This window comes from Microtus pennsylvanicus, chromosome 13 (genome assembly GCF_037038515.1).
Source record: "Microtus pennsylvanicus isolate mMicPen1 chromosome 13, mMicPen1.hap1, whole genome shotgun sequence".
NCBI classification, from domain to species: domain Eukaryota; kingdom Metazoa; phylum Chordata; class Mammalia; order Rodentia; family Cricetidae; genus Microtus; species Microtus pennsylvanicus.
In genome coordinates this window covers 14777865-14799265 of record NC_134591.1, presented here as the reverse complement: position 1 = coordinate 14799265, position 21401 = coordinate 14777865, and the positions used below count along the sequence as shown (strand labels likewise).

The 21401-nt window shown below is 40.6% G+C and overlaps 1 protein-coding gene across 32 annotated transcripts in view; it reads left to right on the top strand.

Annotated features, from left to right (window-relative positions):
- The window catches only part of Ptprd (protein tyrosine phosphatase receptor type D), a 2195185-nt gene that overhangs the window by 1832195 nt on the left and 341589 nt on the right, over window positions 1-21401 (top strand). For all 32 annotated transcript variants that reach the window (XM_075945536.1, XM_075945538.1, XM_075945537.1 and 29 more), the window contains one exon: window positions 4001-4166. In XM_075945536.1, the coding sequence (XP_075801651.1) occupies window positions 4082-4166 (85 nt within the window). In that variant the 5' untranslated portion in view covers window positions 4001-4081. The remainder of the gene's footprint in view (window positions 1-4000; window positions 4167-21401) is intronic.

Genomic DNA, 21401 nt, shown 5'->3' with positions numbered 1-21401 from the left:
CTATATTTACTAAACTAAGCTTAAATCCAGCCATTCCTGCCATAGTTATTTTAAAAGAAAAGCTCTATTTTACCCCTTCTCCCATTTTACCCAATCCGCCCAAATGCACATTAGCACAGTGGAAACCTGGAGAAAGGTCATTGTTCATTTTAGGTGAAATACTAATGTATTTGTTGTAGAAAGTGACCTCAGTTAAAGAGTTGGGTTCAACTCCAGTGAATCCCAAGCACCGTCCTATCTGTCCTATCTTGTATGTTCCCTGCCACACATGTGCATGCTTTCAAGTTCATGCCATGGCAGTTTTAAATCTTCCATAAAAAACTTGGTGGTATTAGAAGTAAACCGAAGAGTTTAAAATTATATTTGAAGCTAATCATTAGATGCATTATATTTGTATTTCTCTGTTGATGAGGGGCTCATGAGGTAAAAAGCACGTTGGTCTTCTCTGGTTTCCTGAAGCATGACACAGCCCATGCGTCTCCCTCTTTTCTTCCTTTTGTCGAGCATTCAGCCTATTTCACAATGGCTAAAGGCAAATACTAGTGATGTTCATTCATGATCATTCTTTTTGTTTTTTTAATTTTTTTCTGGAAATGTTCTTTTTATTTTTTTTCCTCTTCAAAGCTCCAAATGTCTTTATTTTTTTAAATTTATTTATTTATTAAAGATTTCTGCCTCCTCCTTGCCACCGCCTCTCATTTCCCTCCCCCTCCCCCGATCAAGTCCCCCTCCCTCATCAGCCCGAAGAGCAATCAGGGTTCCCTGACCTGTGGGAAGTCCAAGGACCACCCACCTCCATCCAGGTCTAGTAAGGTGAGCATCCAAACTGCCTAGGCTCCCACAAAGCCAGTATGTGCAGTAGGATCAAAAATCCATTGCCATTGTTCTTGAGTTCTCAGTAGTCCTCATTGTCCACTATGTTCAGCAAGTCCGGTTTTATCCCATGCTTTTTCAGACCCAGGCCAGCTGGCCTTGGTGAGTTCCCGATAGAACATCCCCATTGTCTCAGTGTGTGGGTGCACCCCTCGCCGTCCTGAGTTCCTTGCTCGTGCTCCGTCTCCTTCTGCTCCTGATTTGGACCCTGAGATTTCTGTCTGGTGCTCCAATGTGGGTCTCTGTCTCTGTCTCCTTTCATCGCCTGATGAAGGTTAATATTCAGGAGGATGCCTATATGTTTTCCTTTGGGTTCACCTTATTTAGCTTCTCTAGGATCGCAAATTATAGGCTCAATGTCCTTTATTTATGGCTAGAAACCAAATATGAGTGAGTACATCCCATGTTCCTCTTTTTGGGACTGGCTTACCTCACTCAGGATAGTGTTTTCTATTTCCATCCATTTGTATGCAAAATTCAAGAAGTCCTTGTTTTTTACTGCTGAGTAGTACTCTAAACTTCATTTTCCATTTTTGTACTGCAATATCAATTTCATCGTACCAATAGTACCCAGCATTTCCTTTTGGCAGCGTTTACGGAATGAATCACTGGAATGTGTATTTCTTCCCTCACACTTCTGATCACTTCCTTGATGTCTTGTCCAAGAGCATAGCCTATTTATGTGTAAATGTGTCTTTTCATGTTAGCATTCATTTTTTTTAGAGAGTGAAATCCTGCCATTGATCCAAGTGAGAGGGAACATTTGCAGGCTTATTTGGAAAAATTGGGTCTTAAGATACTTTAGCTGAGCACATGGAAAAGGCAAGTCACCCTTCCCTGAGCAACCTTCTGTGGGTTTCCGCCTCTGTGATGGCTCCGAGTCGTTATGTAGCAGTTGGCTCTGATATGCTCGCACAGACACAAATTGAATCCGACAGGACTGATGTCTCCTGGACTTTGCTGCCATCTGAAACGCTGGCGTGAGAGAGAAGCAGTGGCAGGGAGAGGAGAGGTGGTGGGGAGAGCTGATTCTTACAGTTCTTGTCCTATGGAGCTTTGCGATTCCTAGCAGCTGATAGCTGCGAAGGGCTTGATAAGCATTTTTCCAGATGAGATTGATAACCAATCACTGTTCTGGAACAGCTGGCTAGCTTTCAGATTCGAGATGTGTTTCAGTGTTCAGCCTACTTTCTTGTGCCTCTCACAAATCTGTGTAAAAACAAACAAACAAACAAAAGATGGGTTTGGAGGGTAGCATGCTAATTAGAGTGGTTCTTCTCTTCCTTTTTGCTGTATCTCTCCTGCATCCAAATTACTGTTGTATAACAATGAAAACCTAATTTTTAAAAAGAAGGATGCTTTTTTTAAATTTTCAAATTCAGTTCCAGAAAAGCCAAAGTGTTTATAGTAGCTGCATTACTATTTGAAAATCCAGTTACTTTGGGGTGTGAGGTTGGTTCTGGGTATCTACTATATTCTGTTAAGAATTTCATGTGTGTCAGACATTGAGAGATGGGAAAATAAAAGGTGTACAGTTTCATTTTGAATCTCAATGCTCTCAAATCCTCATCACAGCCAACGGAGGAGACTGTGGTCTGTGGCACAGCCTCTCCATTTCCTTTTTAATTAAGAGGCTATTCTCTGTGAAAGGCTCTGCTGGATTTATCGAAGGTTCTATAAGCACAATTATACATCACTCGGCGAGTCACACTCCAGAATATTTCTTAGAGCCTGTGTGTGATCAGCTCACTCCCCTCCCGGCACTGCTAGGACAATCAACTTGTTTTGTGTACAGGGAATGGGCTTTAATAATACTTTACATATTTCTGTGTTCGCATGGGTGTGTGTGCGTTTGTTCATGCTCATGCACAAGTGTATGCACATGGCGTTGACACATGTGTTAAGGTCAGAGGACAACTTCTGAGAGTTGTTTTTTTCTTTCTACTGTGGGTTTGGGTAGTGAACTCAGGTCTTGTGCAGCGAGCACTTGTACTTCTCTGAGCCATCTTGTCAGACCAACCATTACCTTTGAGTTTTATATTACTTCTCACCTGGAACTCTTTCTGAGGACTTTAATGGCATTTGGGGTTGTCCCTGCTACAGCTGTCAGTGAATTTTCCCAAAGCCTAATTCTATATTGTTTTTCTGCTCGCAAAGAGAATAGAGCTTGTTTCTGTGCTGGCTGAGTAAAGATCACACTATAAGTAGAGACATCCAAGGCTCTCTTTGTGTTCTCTTTCGTGCCATCTTCTGTTCTCCTAATAGTTACCTCATTCTAACCCCACAGCTCTCACAATATAATACCGAACCAGAAGTGCGTTAACATTTCCAGGGATGAGTTAGGACCCTACCAGAGAGCTTCAGTAGTGTAAATTGTTGTATAGTTTTCTCTTTGGGCACACCATCTCCACTTCCAGACACCAGCATCTTACATTGTTTAAAGCTTTGCATGGAGTTCAGAGAATATATATCCCCTTTCTGTTAAAATCCTGCTTATACATGTTGAAAGCTTCCTTTAAAGCCCCGTTTTCCTGAGGCTGGAGACTCCCAACAACTAAGATCATTGGCTGCTCTTCCAGTGAACCAGGGATCAATTCCCAGCACCCACATGGCAGCTCGCTACCATCTGTAACTCTGGGTCTCAGGGAATCCGACACCTTTTTGGCCTCCTTAGATACCAGGCAGGCACATGGTACACAGACACGCACATGGTACACAGACATACATGCAGGCAAAACATCCGAAGACTCCTTCTTTTATTGTCATTAATAGTTGAAAAGAATTCTATTAGGCATTCATTAAGGCTCTGGGTGCCTTTTTCCATTGATGCAATCATGCAGAGTTTAGCATGAAGTAACTGTGACTCCATAAAGTATCCTAAAGATGGCATAAGGGCAGAAGGAAAAACTTCTTAGTGGTTGCTTGTAGGTGCCTGGTAGCAAGAATGCTAGGGAATCCTGCGTTTTACATACCAAGTTATTTCCCAATACAAAGACACGACAGCTCCAGTGTTTATTGTGTGTTTACAATGGGGCATGTCTCTCTAGGTTGTGATAGGTCAGGGGGAAAGAGTGAGAAATCTAAATGTCTTTGTGTTTTCTTTTTTTCTTGTCTCCTCCCTCCACAGGCTCTGAAAGGGTTCCAGCTGAAGTTTCTGAGCAGACCAGTCGCTGCAGCCCCCTAGGCTGAGTTCCCAAGCTGCCGGTGCATGCCATTGACAAGCTGCAGGATGGTGCCCGTGGCCAGGCCGCCGCTGCTGCTTATCGCCTTCTTCTTCTGCGCCTGTGCTGAGAGTAAGCCGTCCTGCCCTTCTCTAGGGAGCTGTGGCCATAATGAGTGGTTTTGTTTGCAGTTGGCAGCAGGCTCAGGCCTCCGAATATATTTCCTTTGGAAGTATATCCTGAGACACTGTGGGATCCTCCTTGGCTTCCTGCCAGCCTTTGGAAGAGATTATTGATGTGATTTTCCCACTACCTCCTCTTCTGTTTAATGCCTCTTTGCTTGTGTGTCTAACTGTTCCTACCATTTATTTCCATTTTTATATGCCTTTTCATACTTCTTACCAGCCTGGTGACAAAGATAATATGAGACCAGCAGTATCACTTCAACTGTGGCTGACCAGTTGGTAGTGTCAATAACATTGTTGAGACTCAGTAGAAATTTCTTTAGTTGTATGGATATTTCTATGTTTAGAAAAATGCGCAATGTCACATTGAGCCCAATTAAACTTGCAAGCCCCTTGTAGCTGTCACAGCAGCTGTTCTGATGTACTGTTTCCGACAGCTGTCGTGGAGTACAATATTCAAACAAATCAAGCAGAACTGACAACTTTGTGGCTGGGTGGAGGGTCTGGAAGTGGGGAAAGCATTCCGTGGAATGCAGACACTAATTTTTGGGTTTCTGGACTCGATTTATGAAACTGGAATTGTGGTCAATTAGCTTGCCAACTAATGAGATGATCATATCTCCTTTGTAACTAGGAGTCATTAGCTCTCCACTGTTTCCATCTGCTTCTTTCCTCATCTGTCCCATGGCTTTGGGGAAACAATAGTGCCCATTCCTGGCTCTTACCCACTGGCATGTCTATTGACTCAGGAATGGTGTATTTCCTATGTGATCTGGTTATTCTCTTGGGGAATCACCTTGTGTGATTAACATGTACAACATCTGCAGTCATTAACTTTTCCCTCCACTGGCTGTCCCAGGGAGATTAAACTTGATTCATGTTAAGGACATCTCAAAGACAATGATCCTATGTTAGCTTGGCCCTTTCTTATTAATTGCATCTTGACAAGAATTCCCTCACTAGCAGCCAAGTGCTTCATTTAAATAGGGCTCTATTTTCGAAAGGAATCTTTCATGGAGGAAAAATGATGTTATTAATTAAATGCATATGGAACATGCATGTTCTAAGTACGACATTCTGTGGTTAATAATATATATAGTCTACTAATTAGCACTTGGGAGTATTGGTTTAAGGTGAAGCCAAGGAATTTCTAATATCATGCCAGGAAATAATTAATTGGAGAAAGATCCAAATGTAAGGTATTGTTAGTTTAAAAGCATTTGTGTCAAAACTTATTTTAAAATCTAAATTTACTTTAATAGAAAACAATTGAACGTACAACTTTGTGAATTCTGTTTTGGCCAAAGTTCAGAAGTAAGATGTTTCACCATTGTTCATTTTTGGCAAAAGCATATTAAGACCCCAGAAACCCATTTAAATGTCAGATCACAGCTGTTTGTTTTTCTGGAACTTTTTAGATATGTATTTTATATCTGAGAAGTCTTCCTTGCAGTAAGTAAAAATCCCATTCTTTGGAGAAGTTAGGATTTTGTTTAATGCTGAAGTGGAAAGTGGCAGACAGATGTCAAGTTTGGCAACAAGTGCTGCTGAAATTATGATTTTCTACGCCCCAGTTCTTCACTTCTCACTCCTGCCTATCCTGCTCTCTGCTTCTCATTCCTATTCTCTATCACAGATCCTATGTGCTGTCTTACTTGACCTTCTATTCCTGGGATAGAATACTGACTCAAAGCAATTTGGAGAATAAAGGGTTTATCTCACCTCACAAGTTTCAGTCCATCACTGAGGAAAGTCAATGCAGGAAGTCAAAGCAATAACCTGGGGGCAGGAACTGAAGCAAAGGAGATGGAAGAAGGCTGAGTACAAACTTGCTTTCTATGGCTTACTTGGTTTGCTTTTGTAAACAGCCCAGGACCACATTCCTAGGAGTGGCACCACCCACAGTAGGCTGGGCATTCTCACACCAATCATTAATCAAGAAAATGCTTCACAGACTTTCTGCAGTCCAGTCTGATGGACCTATTTTCTCAATTGAGGTTCCTTATTCCCAGATTGTAGATGGAAATTTCTGTTCTACTTGGTCCTGCAGCTGTTCAGTCCCAACAAAACACACAGAGACTTATATTATTTATAAACTGGTTGGCCTATTAGCTCATGTTTATTATTAACTAGCTCTTTTCTTTTTTTTTTTTTTTTGGAGTTTCGAGACAGGGTTTCTCCGTAGCTTTTTGGTTCCTGTCCTGGAACTAGCTCTTGTAGACCAGGCTGGCCTCGAACTCACAGAGCACAGAGATCTGCCTGCCTCTGCCTCCCGAGTGCTGGGATTAAAGGCTTGTGCCACCACCGCCGGGCCCTTAACTAGCTCTTATATCTTAAATTAACCCCTTTCTATTAATCTGTATATCGCCACAAGGCTGTGTGTTTCTGGTGTAGTTTATCTTCAGCAACTCCATGGCATCTCTCTGACTCTGCCTTCTTTGCTCCTCTATCTCTGCTTGAATTTCCCACTTGCTATATTCTGCCTTGCCATAGGCCAAAGCAGCTTCTTTATTAACCAATGGTAATAAAATATATTCACAGCATACAGATGGGGAATTCCACATCACCATATAATTCAAGCTTACCAAAAGAAAGAAAAACAAAGACTATATCTAGATTGTCTCGTTATATTATGCCATTCCATTTTTTTAAAAATACTTTAAAGATTTGAAACCATGTAATACTCAAGGAATAATGGGTTTCATAATCATGTAAAGATAATATTTTCAGGCTCTCATTATTAATGTTGTGGCTTTGTTTCCTTATTTTTCATTAGAACATAATAATATACTCTTTCCCACTTTCACTGTTTTGTGTTGATCTAAGATACTGAGTTATGATTCAAAATTTAATAGTGACTTGTCAGAGATATTTGGGAAAGCAAAAACGTTTTTTTTTTCTTTTGTAGAAAAAGATGGTTTATAGATAGGGAATGAGAAGAAGACACTGTAGTTAACCATGCTTATTTACTTCCCTTTCAAATAATTGTCTCCAAAGAGGCTGGATTCTTTATTATAATTAAGAGTTATGAGTGATATTACATTAAGTAGAAGAACTCTTAGAATTTTAGTTCAAATGTAGGTGGAGAAATTGTTACAATATTCCTTTAGAAAATTATAGTGTTTTTCATTGCCAGTTTAAAGTGCATCAGTGGTCCACACAATTTCTTTAAAAGACTAGATGTGTGTGTGTCTGTGTGTGTGTCTGTGTGTGTGGGTGTGTGTATGTGATTGATTTTACTGTTTTTCTCTATGTCTTAAGTGCTCCAGGTGATTCTACTAGCTATTTTTTCAGAGTGTTTTTATGAGAAAACTGTGGTCTAAGAGCTAACTGTGACTTTTGCTGGAGTGTGGTGAGTAGCTCTTGCTGATGCTGGGTCAGCAGCTTTACTCCTTAGAGCTAGCCCACACACATGCAAATTAGAGATAAATTTAGACGTTATCATTTTAATTCCAGTGCAAATCTCTTTTTTTGTCTGACATATATCTTGTATTTGATATTCACTAGTATTTTTTTCCTTTTTTTTTTTCTCTTTTTATATCATGTATAGGCCAAGAACCAGCTCTTGGCATCATTTGGTTTTACCAGTTTCATGTTACATTTTTGGCTACATAACTAAGTCTTTACCAGGTTTCAATTTTTACCAGGCCTCTGACAGAAACATAAACCATTATAATTTAAGTCCTCAGTTGGTTTGGTCTATCTATTCTCGGTTGTATTTTGTCAGGTCTTTGTCATAAATGGTGATCCTTCCCTTGTTTTCTTTCCTCACTTAAACACCTTGCTGAAGCCACTGCAGATGCAGTGCTTTTCTCTTGGATAAAAGCACCAGACTTCCTGCTCTCTGGAAAAATGTTCTATGTCCTATGGAACTTAAAAAAATAAAATACCTTTTGATATCAGTGGACGGATTGTTCTACAGCCTATGGAATTTAAAAAATCACCCTTTTTGTATCAGTGGATAAATTGGCACCTGTGCTGGAATGCCGCTAGAGTTTGGTTTTGAATTCTGGCTGCCACTTCACTAAATAATACTCCTTATTTTAGTCTTAGTTTTTTTTTTTGATGAAAATAGCAGATGCTTGTAAAAGAATAATAGAATTCCTAGTACTTGAGTTTTGTGAGATTCAATTGAATGAAGTAAAACACAGGTCAGCTGATGACATGGTATTGGTGTTTGAGAAATGGTTGTGATACCTTCAACAACCATATTTACCAAGCACTTACCTTAGGTCTTTTGCTGAAACTCTTCATTTGATTTGGAGCCTATAAACTTTGGGTGACAGAGAAGTCAAGCCTTCTTGCTGTGTGTTACTTTGTTAGTCTGTTTCTCTGTGTAGTCTGACACAGAAGATTCTTATCAGTCTGTCTTAGGAATTATACTGAAGATCCGAAGAAGAAACATGGAACTTGTCTGTTTTAGGATGCCTTTCTGAAGAAGCTCACCTATAGAGATATCAATGTAAAAGTCATGCAACTTAGGTATAATGGCTATCTGGAGACATTCCATCTATCTGTTCTGCTGTTCGTGGTAATGTAGTTTCTTAAGCTACTTAGAAGAGGGCGTTGAAGACATTTACTGTAAGCAAGCACAGAAACACATGGCCCGTGACCCTAGAAGAAGGTAGGCATGAACATGCTGAGGAAAAGAGTAAGTGGTCATTAATATAATCAGAAGTGCTTTCCAACACCAGCAAGACACCATGTAAACAAAGAGGCACAAACTGGTGTAGTGGAATAGCAGATGAATCCTTTTGCATTTCCTCGAGCTAGTGAGACCCCTCCCCACTGACATTCGGAGTGAAGTAGATACCTTTCCAGTTACTCAGCTGTCCCTTTTCTAGGAGGCAGTTTCAGTTTTCACAAGGAAATATCTCATTGAAAAAATCTTTTTACTTTAGGTTATGAGTATACTGTCTTCCAATCTCCAAAATTATTTAAACATCCTTTAGAAGGTAGTTGCTTCTACTGATGTAATTATTCCAAAGTTCAGTTGGGCTGATGATGTTAGGGGCTCTAGGTCTGCAGAATACTCTTGGATGTATATTTGGATTGAGTGGATTAGAGTAAGGGTCAATTCTTAAAATACTAAATGCAAAAAAAAAAAAAAAAAGAAAGAAAGAAAGGTTACTGTTTCCTCCAGTTGTTGGGCTAAGGTCCTTTCTGTCAGTTCAACCTGCAAGTAGAGTTGGTTGGCTTCCAGGTGAGGTAAGATGAGGAAGCTGTGCAGGCCATCTGCCTTCCTCTTTCTCTCAATTGACAGAGAAGCCTGTTGATCTAGAAATGCTGTTGCTCCTTGTTCCTTCCTCCCTTTATTTGAAGTGGCTGCATTAGCAACAACTAGCTGTCTGAAGCAAGGAAAACAACCCAGCTGTTTCACTGGTACTTGCTTCTACTGTGGTATTTCTGTGACTCTCTGAATTAATTGCTCTCAACAGAGCTGCAGACACCTAGTAAAGTTAAGATTGTGTCACAAAGCAAGCATGTGTGTATGCTTCAGAGCACTTGATTGAGCACATAGGACTTTGCTTTAAAAAAAAGAAACAACCAAGTTTAACTTCCCGTTATCTCTGATCATTCTCTGTGTTGAGGCTCCAAGTGTGAATGATAAAGCAATATCTAAGATTTTTTGAGTGTTTTATTTGTAATAGGCTCTTGGCATGTGATTATGGGTGTTTATGTTTCCCTAAAGTTTTTCCTTTTTTAGTTTTGGTTCCTTTAATTTTCCTCATTCAACTACTGTGTGCCTGACCCATTTCAAATAACGGCTTCTCAGGCAGCTGTGTCTCCTCCTTCCAATGCATATGTGCTTCTGTTGCTTAAAAAATTCCACGGCATAATTCATCTTCATTTTTATTAGTTAACTGTGTGTGTATTTGTGTGTGTGTGTGTGTGTGTGTGTGTGTGAGGGAGAGAGAGAGAGAGAGACAGAGACAGAGACAGAGACAGAGAGAGACAGAGACAGCAGGGGTTGGTGCTGCTTCTCTCTATGTGTACCGTATGTGAGCAGATACCAGCGGAGGTTTTGGATCCCTGGGAATTGGAGTTACAGGGTGGTGTGAACTGCCTGATATCAGTGCTGGGAATTGAATCCAGGTCTTCTACAAGAATAGTAAGTGTCCTACACCTTTTTGAGACATCTGTCCAACTCCCAGAATTATCTTTAAATGAACATTTGTGAAAAAAAAAGTCTAGGGATTGAGGTAAATACTACTTTTGGACAAGTTCTCTGACCTATAAATTTGTATTTTTTTTATTTAGCAATTTTTCTATATGGCTCAGGCTACTGCTGAACTCCTATCCTTCCTGCATTTTCTTCCAAGTGCTGGCATTAAACATGAGTACCACTATACCCAGCAGTAGTTTGGTGATATAAGTTTTGTCATCAGTTTTACTGAGAAGCAACCAAGTATCAACCCAGATAGCCAACCTAGAGCAGAAAGATGAGGCACTGGTGAAGCCCCTCCCACTTAGTTCTCTACACTTTTTGTCAAGGAAGGAACATAAAAGCAATAGCTGGAGCCCTGGGGAGTAGGTAGGTGATTTTGCCCTGGAGTCAAGCCAGAAGGACTGACCACCTCAGGCATTTAGGACCTCTGTGATGACAGTGTCAGTGAGGTGGTGGAATCATGGAGGACAGTCCTATCATGTACACAGATGATGCTTGTGTCAGCAACAGAGAAGCCCAAGTAACTTGTAGGTTGACATATACAATTTCGCTCAAAAAAGCAAAAGCAAACTTACCCATTTAGAAAATTGAGTATTTTATGATGAAATTACTTTGCTTTTCCTTAGGCTTCCCAGTTGCTTTATCTGTTAATTTGATTTTGTGTTGTCAGCAGTAAGATCTGCTTTCATGATTCTATCATAAATTGAGCAATGCCATTTCCATCGTCACATGTGTCTAAACTATTTTCCAGTTCCTTTTATTAAGGTGGAGTCAGACTCCTTAGGCTTGGGAGGTGTTAAGCCCTAGAGGAGGCATTACCTGAATGAAACAGCAGCGACACTGTGGTTGTGTTTCTTCTAGCAACAAGCAACTAAAATGCAGTGAACATTCTCTGGAAGGAGGAGGGTCACTCATGGCACCTAGAAAAGTACTGAAGCTCAGAATGGTAAAACGTTCATGGGGTTCTTTGAGTAGTGAGCAGCTGCTTTGGATGGTTCAGCCTTAGTTGTACTGCCTCCAACAAGGGCATAGGTCCTAGGGATGCAGCTCATGAGTAGTGATCCTTGCTTATTAGACTGAACTTTCAAAGGTGGAGCTGCCTGAGAGTCACCAAACTCCCAACCCCCGGAATGTATCCCTGTAATTCCATTGGTTCACCAAGCCCTACTTGGGTGAAATCCTTTCTTTAGCCTATTATATGTGCCTTGTCTAGGCAAGTAAATGTGTGATTACATCTCTATAGGAAAAATCACACAACACAAACCCAGAAAATGGAGTCCTTATCAGATGAGTGAGGGAGTAGCTTTAGCCCTACATTTAGTTGGGCCTTCCTGATGTCCTGGCATTTTCACGGAAATGCTATTCTGTGTCAAAGACATTTAATTGCAGTCCTTTCCTGTGCAAAGGAGCCCATGCACATACGACATTAAAGCTTAGTGTGAAATGTGCCACATGCCTTTTAGCCAGAGGTCCATCAGTGCCTCTGAGAAGGGCTATATTATAAATATTTTAGGCCTTGTGGCCATGGGGTCCCTGGAGCAACTCTTTAGCTCCACTGTGATAGAAAAAGACAGCCACATTATATATAAATAAGTATGTGTGGCCATGTTCCAATTTGGTCCTAGGCTTATAGTGTGATGACTGCTGCTTTTCGCCTTACTCATCTTCATCTTCTCCACGTAGGGAGAAGTTGAGCACATCAGCAAAGGGCCTTCCTCAGCCCAGTGGGATGAGTTAAGGGGAAGAGAAGTGCTAGATTGGCCTCTTTTGGCATCTGCTTAGTTAGTAATGTTTACTGGGAGCAGATTAATTAGAAGGAAGTTCAAAGAGCATATCTCTTGGTAAACAGAAGATGTTTAATGGCACTTAACCTTTGAAATTTATGCAGAAAAAGATTTGAATATTATTGCGCTTTATGTCTTTCGGGGGTGCTTCAGGTATTTGGCCGTTAGTGCTCCTTCAATTGCAAGCTCCTGAAAAAATGAATAATTTATCAGCTGTGGGATAGTTCTCATTGCACTGTATGCCTGACATTTGAACATCTTAAATAAAAGAGGAAAATAAAGTGTTGGAAAGTATTGTGTTTGCTCGGACTGCGGTGAGATGCCTGCAAAGAGACAGTTTGATCGTGGGTATCGAAGCCTGATATTGGTTTCCTAAAGGTAGGGAAGAGCAGACATGTCATGGAGAGTTGGTCTCATTGTGGGCATTCCCGCTGCAAAGACCCCTTGTTCTGTTTCAGTGCTTACACATCAGAAAGCTGAAGAAAACACTGGCAGGAAGGCACCCTCGACTCTGCAGCAAATGCTCAGTATCCACATCCGTGCTCCATCATGCCAGAGAATTGAAAGCATTTGTAAGACCTGGCTGCGGCGGGTGGGATGCAGTGTGTTGCACTTGGAATCCTGGCTACACATGAACAAAGCTTCAGCCATTGTCAGTTCATCCTGGCTGCTGGCAGAAAGCATGGGATTGTACAGAGAGGTGTGAAGGTTATAACCACATCCTCATAAGGATTGAAGTTTGTTCTCGTTGTGTGAAAAAGGAAGACTAATTAGATTAAATAAAAATCCTGGCTGAGTATGAAGGCAAATGACTAATGGGTAAGTCTATTCAAGTGTGGAGTAGAATCCCTAGGGGAAGTACTGAGAGCCTCACAGTGAGAATCATTTGCAGGAAGCAGAAGAAGCCACTGTAGAGAGCCGCTGCCTCAGAAATAATCAAAATGGCATCAGCAAAGGCTATAAAAAGATCGTTTAACAGTTGTAAGATTCATGATTCTCTTTTATTTTAATTGTTCTGATTTAAAGTGAGAGATGGAAACTGGAGGGGTATTATGATGGTTATAATAAAGCAGTTGCATTCTGGGATCACTTTCCTCTAGAGTTTGCAGCTGGGCACATGAATCTGACTCTTCCATTGGTAGGTAATAGACTGGCTCACTTCCCTGTGGTTTGTGTCTTCAGCCCTAGGCATTGTGGCTTCACATATTCCAACTAGTAACATTTTTCTAAAGCTCAGATAAGTGCTTTCTGGTTTCCAGCTTTGTTAGTACCACTCTACAGTTCTGGTTTTTCAAATCCCAGGTTTCCCTTCCCAGTCTTCTTTTCCTCAGGTCAGTCTTCCTTGATTTGAAAGAGGAAGGAGCCAGCCAGCCCTCTATGGTCAGAATTGGTAGAAGCAATAAAAAGATAATTCCCCTTGTAGGAAATGCAATGTTGGCTTAGATACGCAGGAAGTGGTAGTGGACAGAGCTCTATTAGGATAATCAGGAAGTGCTAGTGAGGTAAAGATAAATGATCTGCTGCTTATAACAAAATAAGAGGGCTTGGGGGTTTGTGGTGGTAGATCTGTGATTCAACCTGTTGACTTCTTGGAACCAAGAAGATATCTAGTTATGTACTCACTGATGAAATCATGATGGTTGACCAGAAGGATCAAGTATGGGAAATTGGTAAAGAACTGCTCATTTTATTAAGTACAATCTACCTACCAATAAGTAAAGGAAGCCGGTGGAAATAGAGAGTGTGGTCCTATTTTGATCAGTAACTGTTGTTGTGTAAGCTGCATCTGACAGTGAGAAGATGGTTGTAAAATCAGATAAGATCAGGGTTATAGTAGCTGAAACTGAGGTTATGGCTGTAAGGTACAGAAAGGACATGCATAAAACCTACTGAGGATGTGGACTCTGCAGGATTTTATAATGGTTTGAAGTTAGAAAATACTGTCTAGATACATGGAAGACACACAAGAGTGGAGGAGAAGTCTCTGAAGAAATAAACAATATTTCCTTGCATTCCTGTCCCTTTCTCAACATGCTGGATTCAAATTAATGTGGGTCTGGGGTCCCTCTTAGACTTTACTGTGGTTTATGTTTCTGTGTAAAATCCACATTTATTATGTTCAAGGCAAGTATACCTCATCTTCGATTGTGCATAGAGTGTTTCTCCTTGTCTCAATATGTAAGCCTTGAGTGTAGCTCTGGGTAGCAAACTCGGAATACTGTACTGACCAGGTGAGTAGGACTCATTGTTGAAGGAAGCTGGTTCAACGTTGCATCATCTGTACTTATTCTGTAAGGGAAGCAACCATCCTTTCTCTTCTTGTCTTCTGGGGAATGCATGCTCAGGATCTTTGGACTTTCCTAGAGAAGCTTGAAATCAAAATTTATAGGGAAATTAAGCCTCATTTTTGTGATTACAATGGTTTACAAACAATTAATTACCATTAATACTAAGGTTAAATGATGTACTTATTTGGAATTGAAAAATTATAGATTCACAATGTTTAAAGCTCTATGTAGGGATTCTAGAAATTTGTAAAATTGCAACAAATAAAATTTCTCTTCCCCAGAAGATTCTAGTCTTTCTTGTGATTAACAGTAGCAAAGCAGGTAACAAACCAGCAGTAAGTGTGTGAATGAAGAGTAGAATTCCATAGCCTTGTCTCTCCCACTATGTTATAGATGAGGAAAAATTCTAAGAACCTTTACTGAAGTTATATGGGTATTTTGAGTCAGAATGGATATGGATTGATAAATAATTCATCCTTTCTTTCCCCTTGTATGTTGTAGTAATGGCAGCTGTATAGGCCGAAATGGCTTCTGATTGCCCAAGGCTGGGGCAGGGGCTCCCTCCCTCCTTGCTATTTCTTTCTGCCCCTGGAAGTAAGTCAGCATGATTGTTAGAGCCAGGTTTCTGTTGGGGGCTTTTCTGGCTACCCAATGTGAAGTTCAGTGCATACAAAGCTCAAGAGCCCTGAGACAGTTGCCAGCCAGGGAACCAGCATTTAAAAGTGGCTTCTTTGAAGGCATGGCCTAAGAGAACAGCTGCTGGATACAGATTTACTAGTCCGTTAATGGGCGGATAATAAGAAACGTCTTTGAAAATGGCTTTGTGATTGTCCAAAGACTAAAGATTGCTGCCAAATCTTTTTCAGTATAAACTTGAATGGAATAATCTCTAGAATGTACTCTGTACTTTTCAGAATGAAATAGGTCAAATGAAAGCATAATCTTTGAGGTGATTCTCACTAGGAATACTAAATTGTGTGTACTTGTATGTGTAATCATATATGTATCGTTTGTGAGTGCACATGTGTTTGCAGGTACATGTTCATGGGTGTGAGCAGGTGTGTAGCGCCTGAGGACAACCTAGGTTAGCACTTCTATTATTCTTTGGCCTCTGTCAGTTGATTTGTTTGTTAGTTAGTTTGTTGTTTTTTTGAGACAGGTCCTGGAACTTAGCAAATAGACTAGTCTGTCTAGAGAGTGTACTCTAGGGGACTTTCTATCCCTGCTGGGATCATAACTAACTGCACCCCACTTTGTTTTAGGAATACAAGTCTTTATTATCATCTTTTCCTACTAAAAGGCTGTGGATAATGTGACCGTGGTCTACCTGATACCTTACTATAGGTTGTGCTGGATAGTTTTATGTTAACTTGATATAAGCCAGAGTCACTTGGGAAGAGAGAACCTCAATTGAGAAAGTACCCTCAATAGATTGGCCTGTGGACAAGCCTGTGGTACATTTTCTTGATTGATGATTAATATAGCCCAGCCCAGCCCTTAGAAAGCAGACTGATCAAGTCAAGAGGAGTAAGCCAATAACCAGCATTCTCCCTGGACATCAGTCCCCCCTGCCTGTAAGTTTCTGTCCTACATGAGTTCCTACCATGGCTTTCCTGGGTGATGAGCTATAAATTATAAGGGGAAATAAATACTTCTTCCCCAAGTTGCTTTTGTTCATGGTACTTCATTGTGACAATAAAAACCCTAATTAAGAAATAGGTCAATATATGTTGTTAATTTTAGTGAGAAGAAATATGATATGCTAAAAAAACCCATTATTTTCAAATTAAAAGATTTGAGTTCATTCTGTGTTTTACTATTTACTAGTTGCGAGGTTTTAGACATTCTATTCATTTATTTAACTAGTATGTGACCGTATGTTGTACTTGGAGCTTCGCACTGGGTGCAAAGAAAATTGTGTGTTTATAAGAATTTAAAGCAACTCCAGAGCAACAGCGAGAAAGGTGGAAGTGAGAGAGGAGATTAAAAAGAGAAAAAGAGAAGAGTTCCAGGACAGTCGGGTCTATATAGAGAGGCCATGTCTCAAAACAACAACAACAAAAGCAAAGAGGGGGGAAGTGATTAGCAATGTGGTATGTCTACAGCGTCTATCTATCATCTACAGAAGCTTGGCCTTGATTCCCAGCACAACATAAAGGCCACGACAGAGTTGTTTTTAAGAGTGGTGGTCAATACCTTGACCGTGGGATCAGGTCCCACCTGTGAACTTTAAGATACCACAGCCCATCCAAGCCTGGAACATCACATGATCTGTAGCCAGGTCTGAAACATTATGTGGTCCCTGGCCAGAGAATGCTTGTCATTCTTACAGTCACCTGTAGAAAAGGCCTAGATCAAGGAAATTCAGACACTGTGAGTGGCAAAGGAGGAAACTCAGATGTGAGAAGGAACTTTCCTTTGGAGCCTGGACTCCCAACTGTTTATTCCAATCATATGTGGGGCAATGACTGAGCAGCACCCCCAAGTCCTGAGCCCCAGCAATGGCCAAACAGCACCCCACATAGTGGAGGCATAGCTGGGGTCATCTCACTGGGCAAGAGAGAAGCAGTTAGGTTATGATAATGAAGAAGGTGAACATAGCAGGGCCTGTGCCCTCTACCACTCCTAGTCTACCCTGCAATTGCTCATCTGTAAATGGGGATGAGTTCTTTCTCCTGGAACTGTTGAGAGTTAGCTGAAATGTGGAAGAAGAACCTGGCCATGGTTCATAATCAGGAGATGTAGCTGCAGCATCCTTTCTGCCCTTGTTAGCATTCCTGCATCTGCCAGCTTGTTCCTGTATGATCCAGAAACCTGTCTTCATTCAGAGCTCTGTTTGACTTCATTCATGGATGTTCCTTGTGTTCTAAGGGTTAGAGCATTCTTCCTTTTTCCTTTCCAAGTGTTTTATATTACATAGTTTCTAAGTGACTTTCACAGATCTTCATCATTCTATATTCTGTAGGCATATCAATGGACCAAGACAGAGCAACAATAAAAATAAGAAAAAATTCCACATGTGAAGGCAATATTTTAAATGAGTTTAATTAATTAAATACAGTAACTTAGACAGTATAGAATCCAAGTTAAAAATATGAGAATATGTGTATGTTCAGAGTTAGGGAAGTTCCTCCTGCTCTTCTGGGGATTCCAGTGACATCTGTTTCTGCCTTCTCAATGCTGGGAGTCCCATTTTGAATCACCTTGCTTGGTTTATATAGTGTTAGAAATCGAACCTGGGCTCTCATGCATGCTAGGCAAACTCTACTGAGAGGCATTCCCAGCCTCAGCTCTCTACTTTTTTAAAAAATATATTTTTACTAGACAAGATTCTGTAATTATATTTGGTAATAAAAGACTATGGTTCAAATTATTTTGTTTCTCTTAAGGATCTAATTTCATTTGAAGGTGAGAGTTACTTTATGCTAATTAAACCAAGGCCTTTTAAAAGGTGCATTTATTGAAGTTTAAATAGTCATGAAAGACATTTATTTATAAAATGCCAATTATATCCTACAATATCTTAATAATTATATATTTCATTAAAAGCAGTACTTTGTGGTTGTATATGTAATTATATGTTTGAGCAACCTGCTCCTAAGACTAAATGAGCTTCATTAATTACCCAAAGAATTCTTTATACTGTTGATGAAATATATTATTACCTTATATACTTTGGTTGTGAGTTTGTACAATGTTTTATAGTGATATTTAACCATCTAATCAATTACTTTGAGTTAACATGTGAAACAACATTAGTGCTTCATGAATTTGGTGCTTTAGGTACTGCATATTCAAATAGTTAATATTTACAGCAGCCACTAATTACAAAATATCAGAGAAGGCTTTAAAAATTTTGGATCCCACAGGGATATTATTCGCAAGTTGTGTGCTACGGTGTTCGAATTGTTCATCAAGTGTGCTGGTTAGTGTTTTGTCTACTTGACATAAGATAGAGTAATATTGGAAAAGGGAACCCCAATTGAAAAAAAATGCCTCTATCTGAGATGCCTATAAGTGAGGCTATGAGGTATTTTCTTTATTAAAGGTTGATATAGGAGGGTCCAACCCACTGTGGGAGGTGCTACCCCAAACAGGTCATCCTGAAAACTGTAAGAATGCTGGCTTAGCAAGCCATGGAGAACAAGCCAATAAGCTGAGCTCCTCCCTGGTGTCTACTTCAGTTCTTGCTTCTAGGTTCCTGCCTTGAGTTCCTCTCCTGACTTCCCTCAGTGATGGTCCGTAAGAATGGAAAGCTGTGGAATGGAATGTGCCCTTTTCTCTTTGGGCTGTTATCTTGTTACAGCAATAGAAAAGCAAACTAAAAATCAAGCTAGCATTTTGTTTTGACGTTAACTTTGAGCCCGACTCTCACCAGCTAATGGAAAGCCCCGGCCACTGATTGACTGGGAACACTTGGGAGTGCCCAACCTTTCGGACCTCAGCTTGCCTCAGAGAGCCAGAGCTGCTTACTAAAGAGCACTGGCGAGTTACTAGAGTCGAGAAACCATTCCGCCATTAGCTGTCAAGCTAGCATCTTTCAAGCACTTAGAAAGTGTGCCTCTGGGGCTGCATGAGGTTTGTGCCATTTTGTCACAATGGCCCAAGTTTTAGAAATCCATTATTATCCTAGAGCCTAGGGCAGCATAAGTTACAGACTCAGGAGTTACATAAGATGATCTCAGTTATCTGCCCACATCCATCATGACCTGTGAGGCTGTGCCTTCTACAGGAAAAGTCAGACTTTGGAGTCCCTCACCTAACTCCCTGCGCCACAGGGTCTTAGCATCACCTTTGTTTTTCTCGATTGTGTTTAATATTTAATATCTTTCCAGTTTTATCACCTTTTAGCCTTGTGCCCCAACCATATTCTTCAGGCACACGAGGCCATACTTTTAGACTATTTGTATGAGTTAATGCTGTGTAGTATTTTTTTTCTGTGTGATAGTTTGTCTTCAAGGTTCAATCGTGTAATGTGAAGAACAGATTTCATTCATTTTGATGACTAAAATGCATTCATTGATCATATTATCCCAATGTCTTTGCCCATTAATCTACTGATGGACTTTTCGGTGAATCTCATTTCACGACTAATAGTAATAACGCTGACATAAACATACCAGTAGGGCAATGTCTCTGAAGCATATTGATTTTCTTGCCTTTAAGATTGCTAGTTCATACAGTTCTTTTATTTCTCTGCTGTTCTTGATGGACCTCAACACTGTTTTCTTTGATGGTTGAACTAATTTATATTCGCACTAATGTTGCCAAGGGTCCCTTGAATTCCACAGACTTGTCAACACTTGTTATCTCCTGTCTGCTTGCTGATGGCTGCTCTAGCAGGTGGTAGCTGATGCTGCATGCCTTGTGTGCTCATTGCCTGACATGGAGCTGTCTGTCAGTTACGGACTGGCTGAATGTGGAACAGGTGTGGAGTTCACGCAGCGTAACACGTGTATTTTCTTAGGCTGAGATTTTCTTTCATTTCAGAGGCACCTCGTTAGGCTTCCACAGTCAACTCTTGTGTCTCGTTCATGGTGGCTTCATCTATAAGGTGTAAAATCTTAGCACCAATAGGCCATGACCAAGTCAGTATTATTGGCATGGCACAAAAGAACCTGTTGAATGATTCAGTATTGTTCCAAAAATGTGCTATAGTTTGTCTTGAAAGTGTCCCCAAATACATATGTGTGGAAGTTTGGTTCCTAGTTTATGGCTCTATTGAGAGGGGATAGATTTGAGGCTGTGTATCTTATGTTTTTGTTGTTGTTGTTATTGTTTTTTTTTAATGGTGAATAAAGTTACAGAAAACTACTTCCTGTGACAATAGTTGATGGCACTGTCTCTGAGACTGTGATTAAACAACCTTGTTTCTGTGAGGTAGACCCAACTTGATGAGGGAATTAGACCACAAACTTTCCAAAGTAGATAATAGGAATTGGGTACTCCTCACCACATCCTCACAGCCTGGGTCAGGAAACCTGACTGGGAATGCAAGAGTACACACTTCCAGACAAGCTGGAATCAGGGAGGCAGTGCTGGCTGTGCCCCAGCACCAGGTGAGAAGCAGCCTGGAACTTCAGCTTTTCCTACCTGTAGCACAGAGGGAGGAAGTCAGCTGTGGCGGTAGGGGTCCCCTGTAGGTGAGGAGTCTCAGGTTGCACTCATCAGGGGACAGGAAGTGTTAGTTATTGCTTACATTGGTCAGTCTTTCAAGCCTTCCTTGGCTCCACACACTCGCTGGACCTGACTTCTTATGCAATCTGAATGTCTCAGTCTGTGCTAAGTAATTCAAGAAGGGCTTTTTCTAAGGGTAATGTAATCAAGAAATTCTGCTGTCTGGTGAAATTTGAAAGAGGCTTTATAGTCTCTCATGCTTACTTTGAAGTAACTTAAATCATAAAAGCCAGGTGACCAAAGGGACACGTTCCTGTCTTTGTCCACTGATTGCTTTAGAGAGACATGATTTGGTTTAACATCTGCAGATTTCCTGCCTATCCTATAACTCAGCTTCTATCGCTAGGGAAATATTCAACTAACCATGTAGGCTTGTTGGAGGTAGAGAGGGGTCAAATGATCTGTAATTTGCTCCCACCTATTTTACTACAGCAGCTAAGGAAAAAATCAAAAGAAATCCTTATGTCCCTCCATTCAAAATAGAAAGCTAATTGATTTTAGGCTCACCGCTGTTCATTATCTTAATTAGTCCAGGCAATTAAAGCATTAATTGATTGGAGTTGATCCCTTGCTAACAAACAGTAAAGCCGCTTTTTGGCTCGATCCTCTAAGAAGTACTGTTTCATTTCTTCATGCACTTCTTCAGTGGGTGTCTACACTGTGGAGAGATGTGGTTTTATTTGTCCATCCCATGGGAACAGTGGCGCATGAGTCTTCTGCCCTCGTGCCATAGAACTGTGGCTTCTGAAATCTTTCTCCAATAT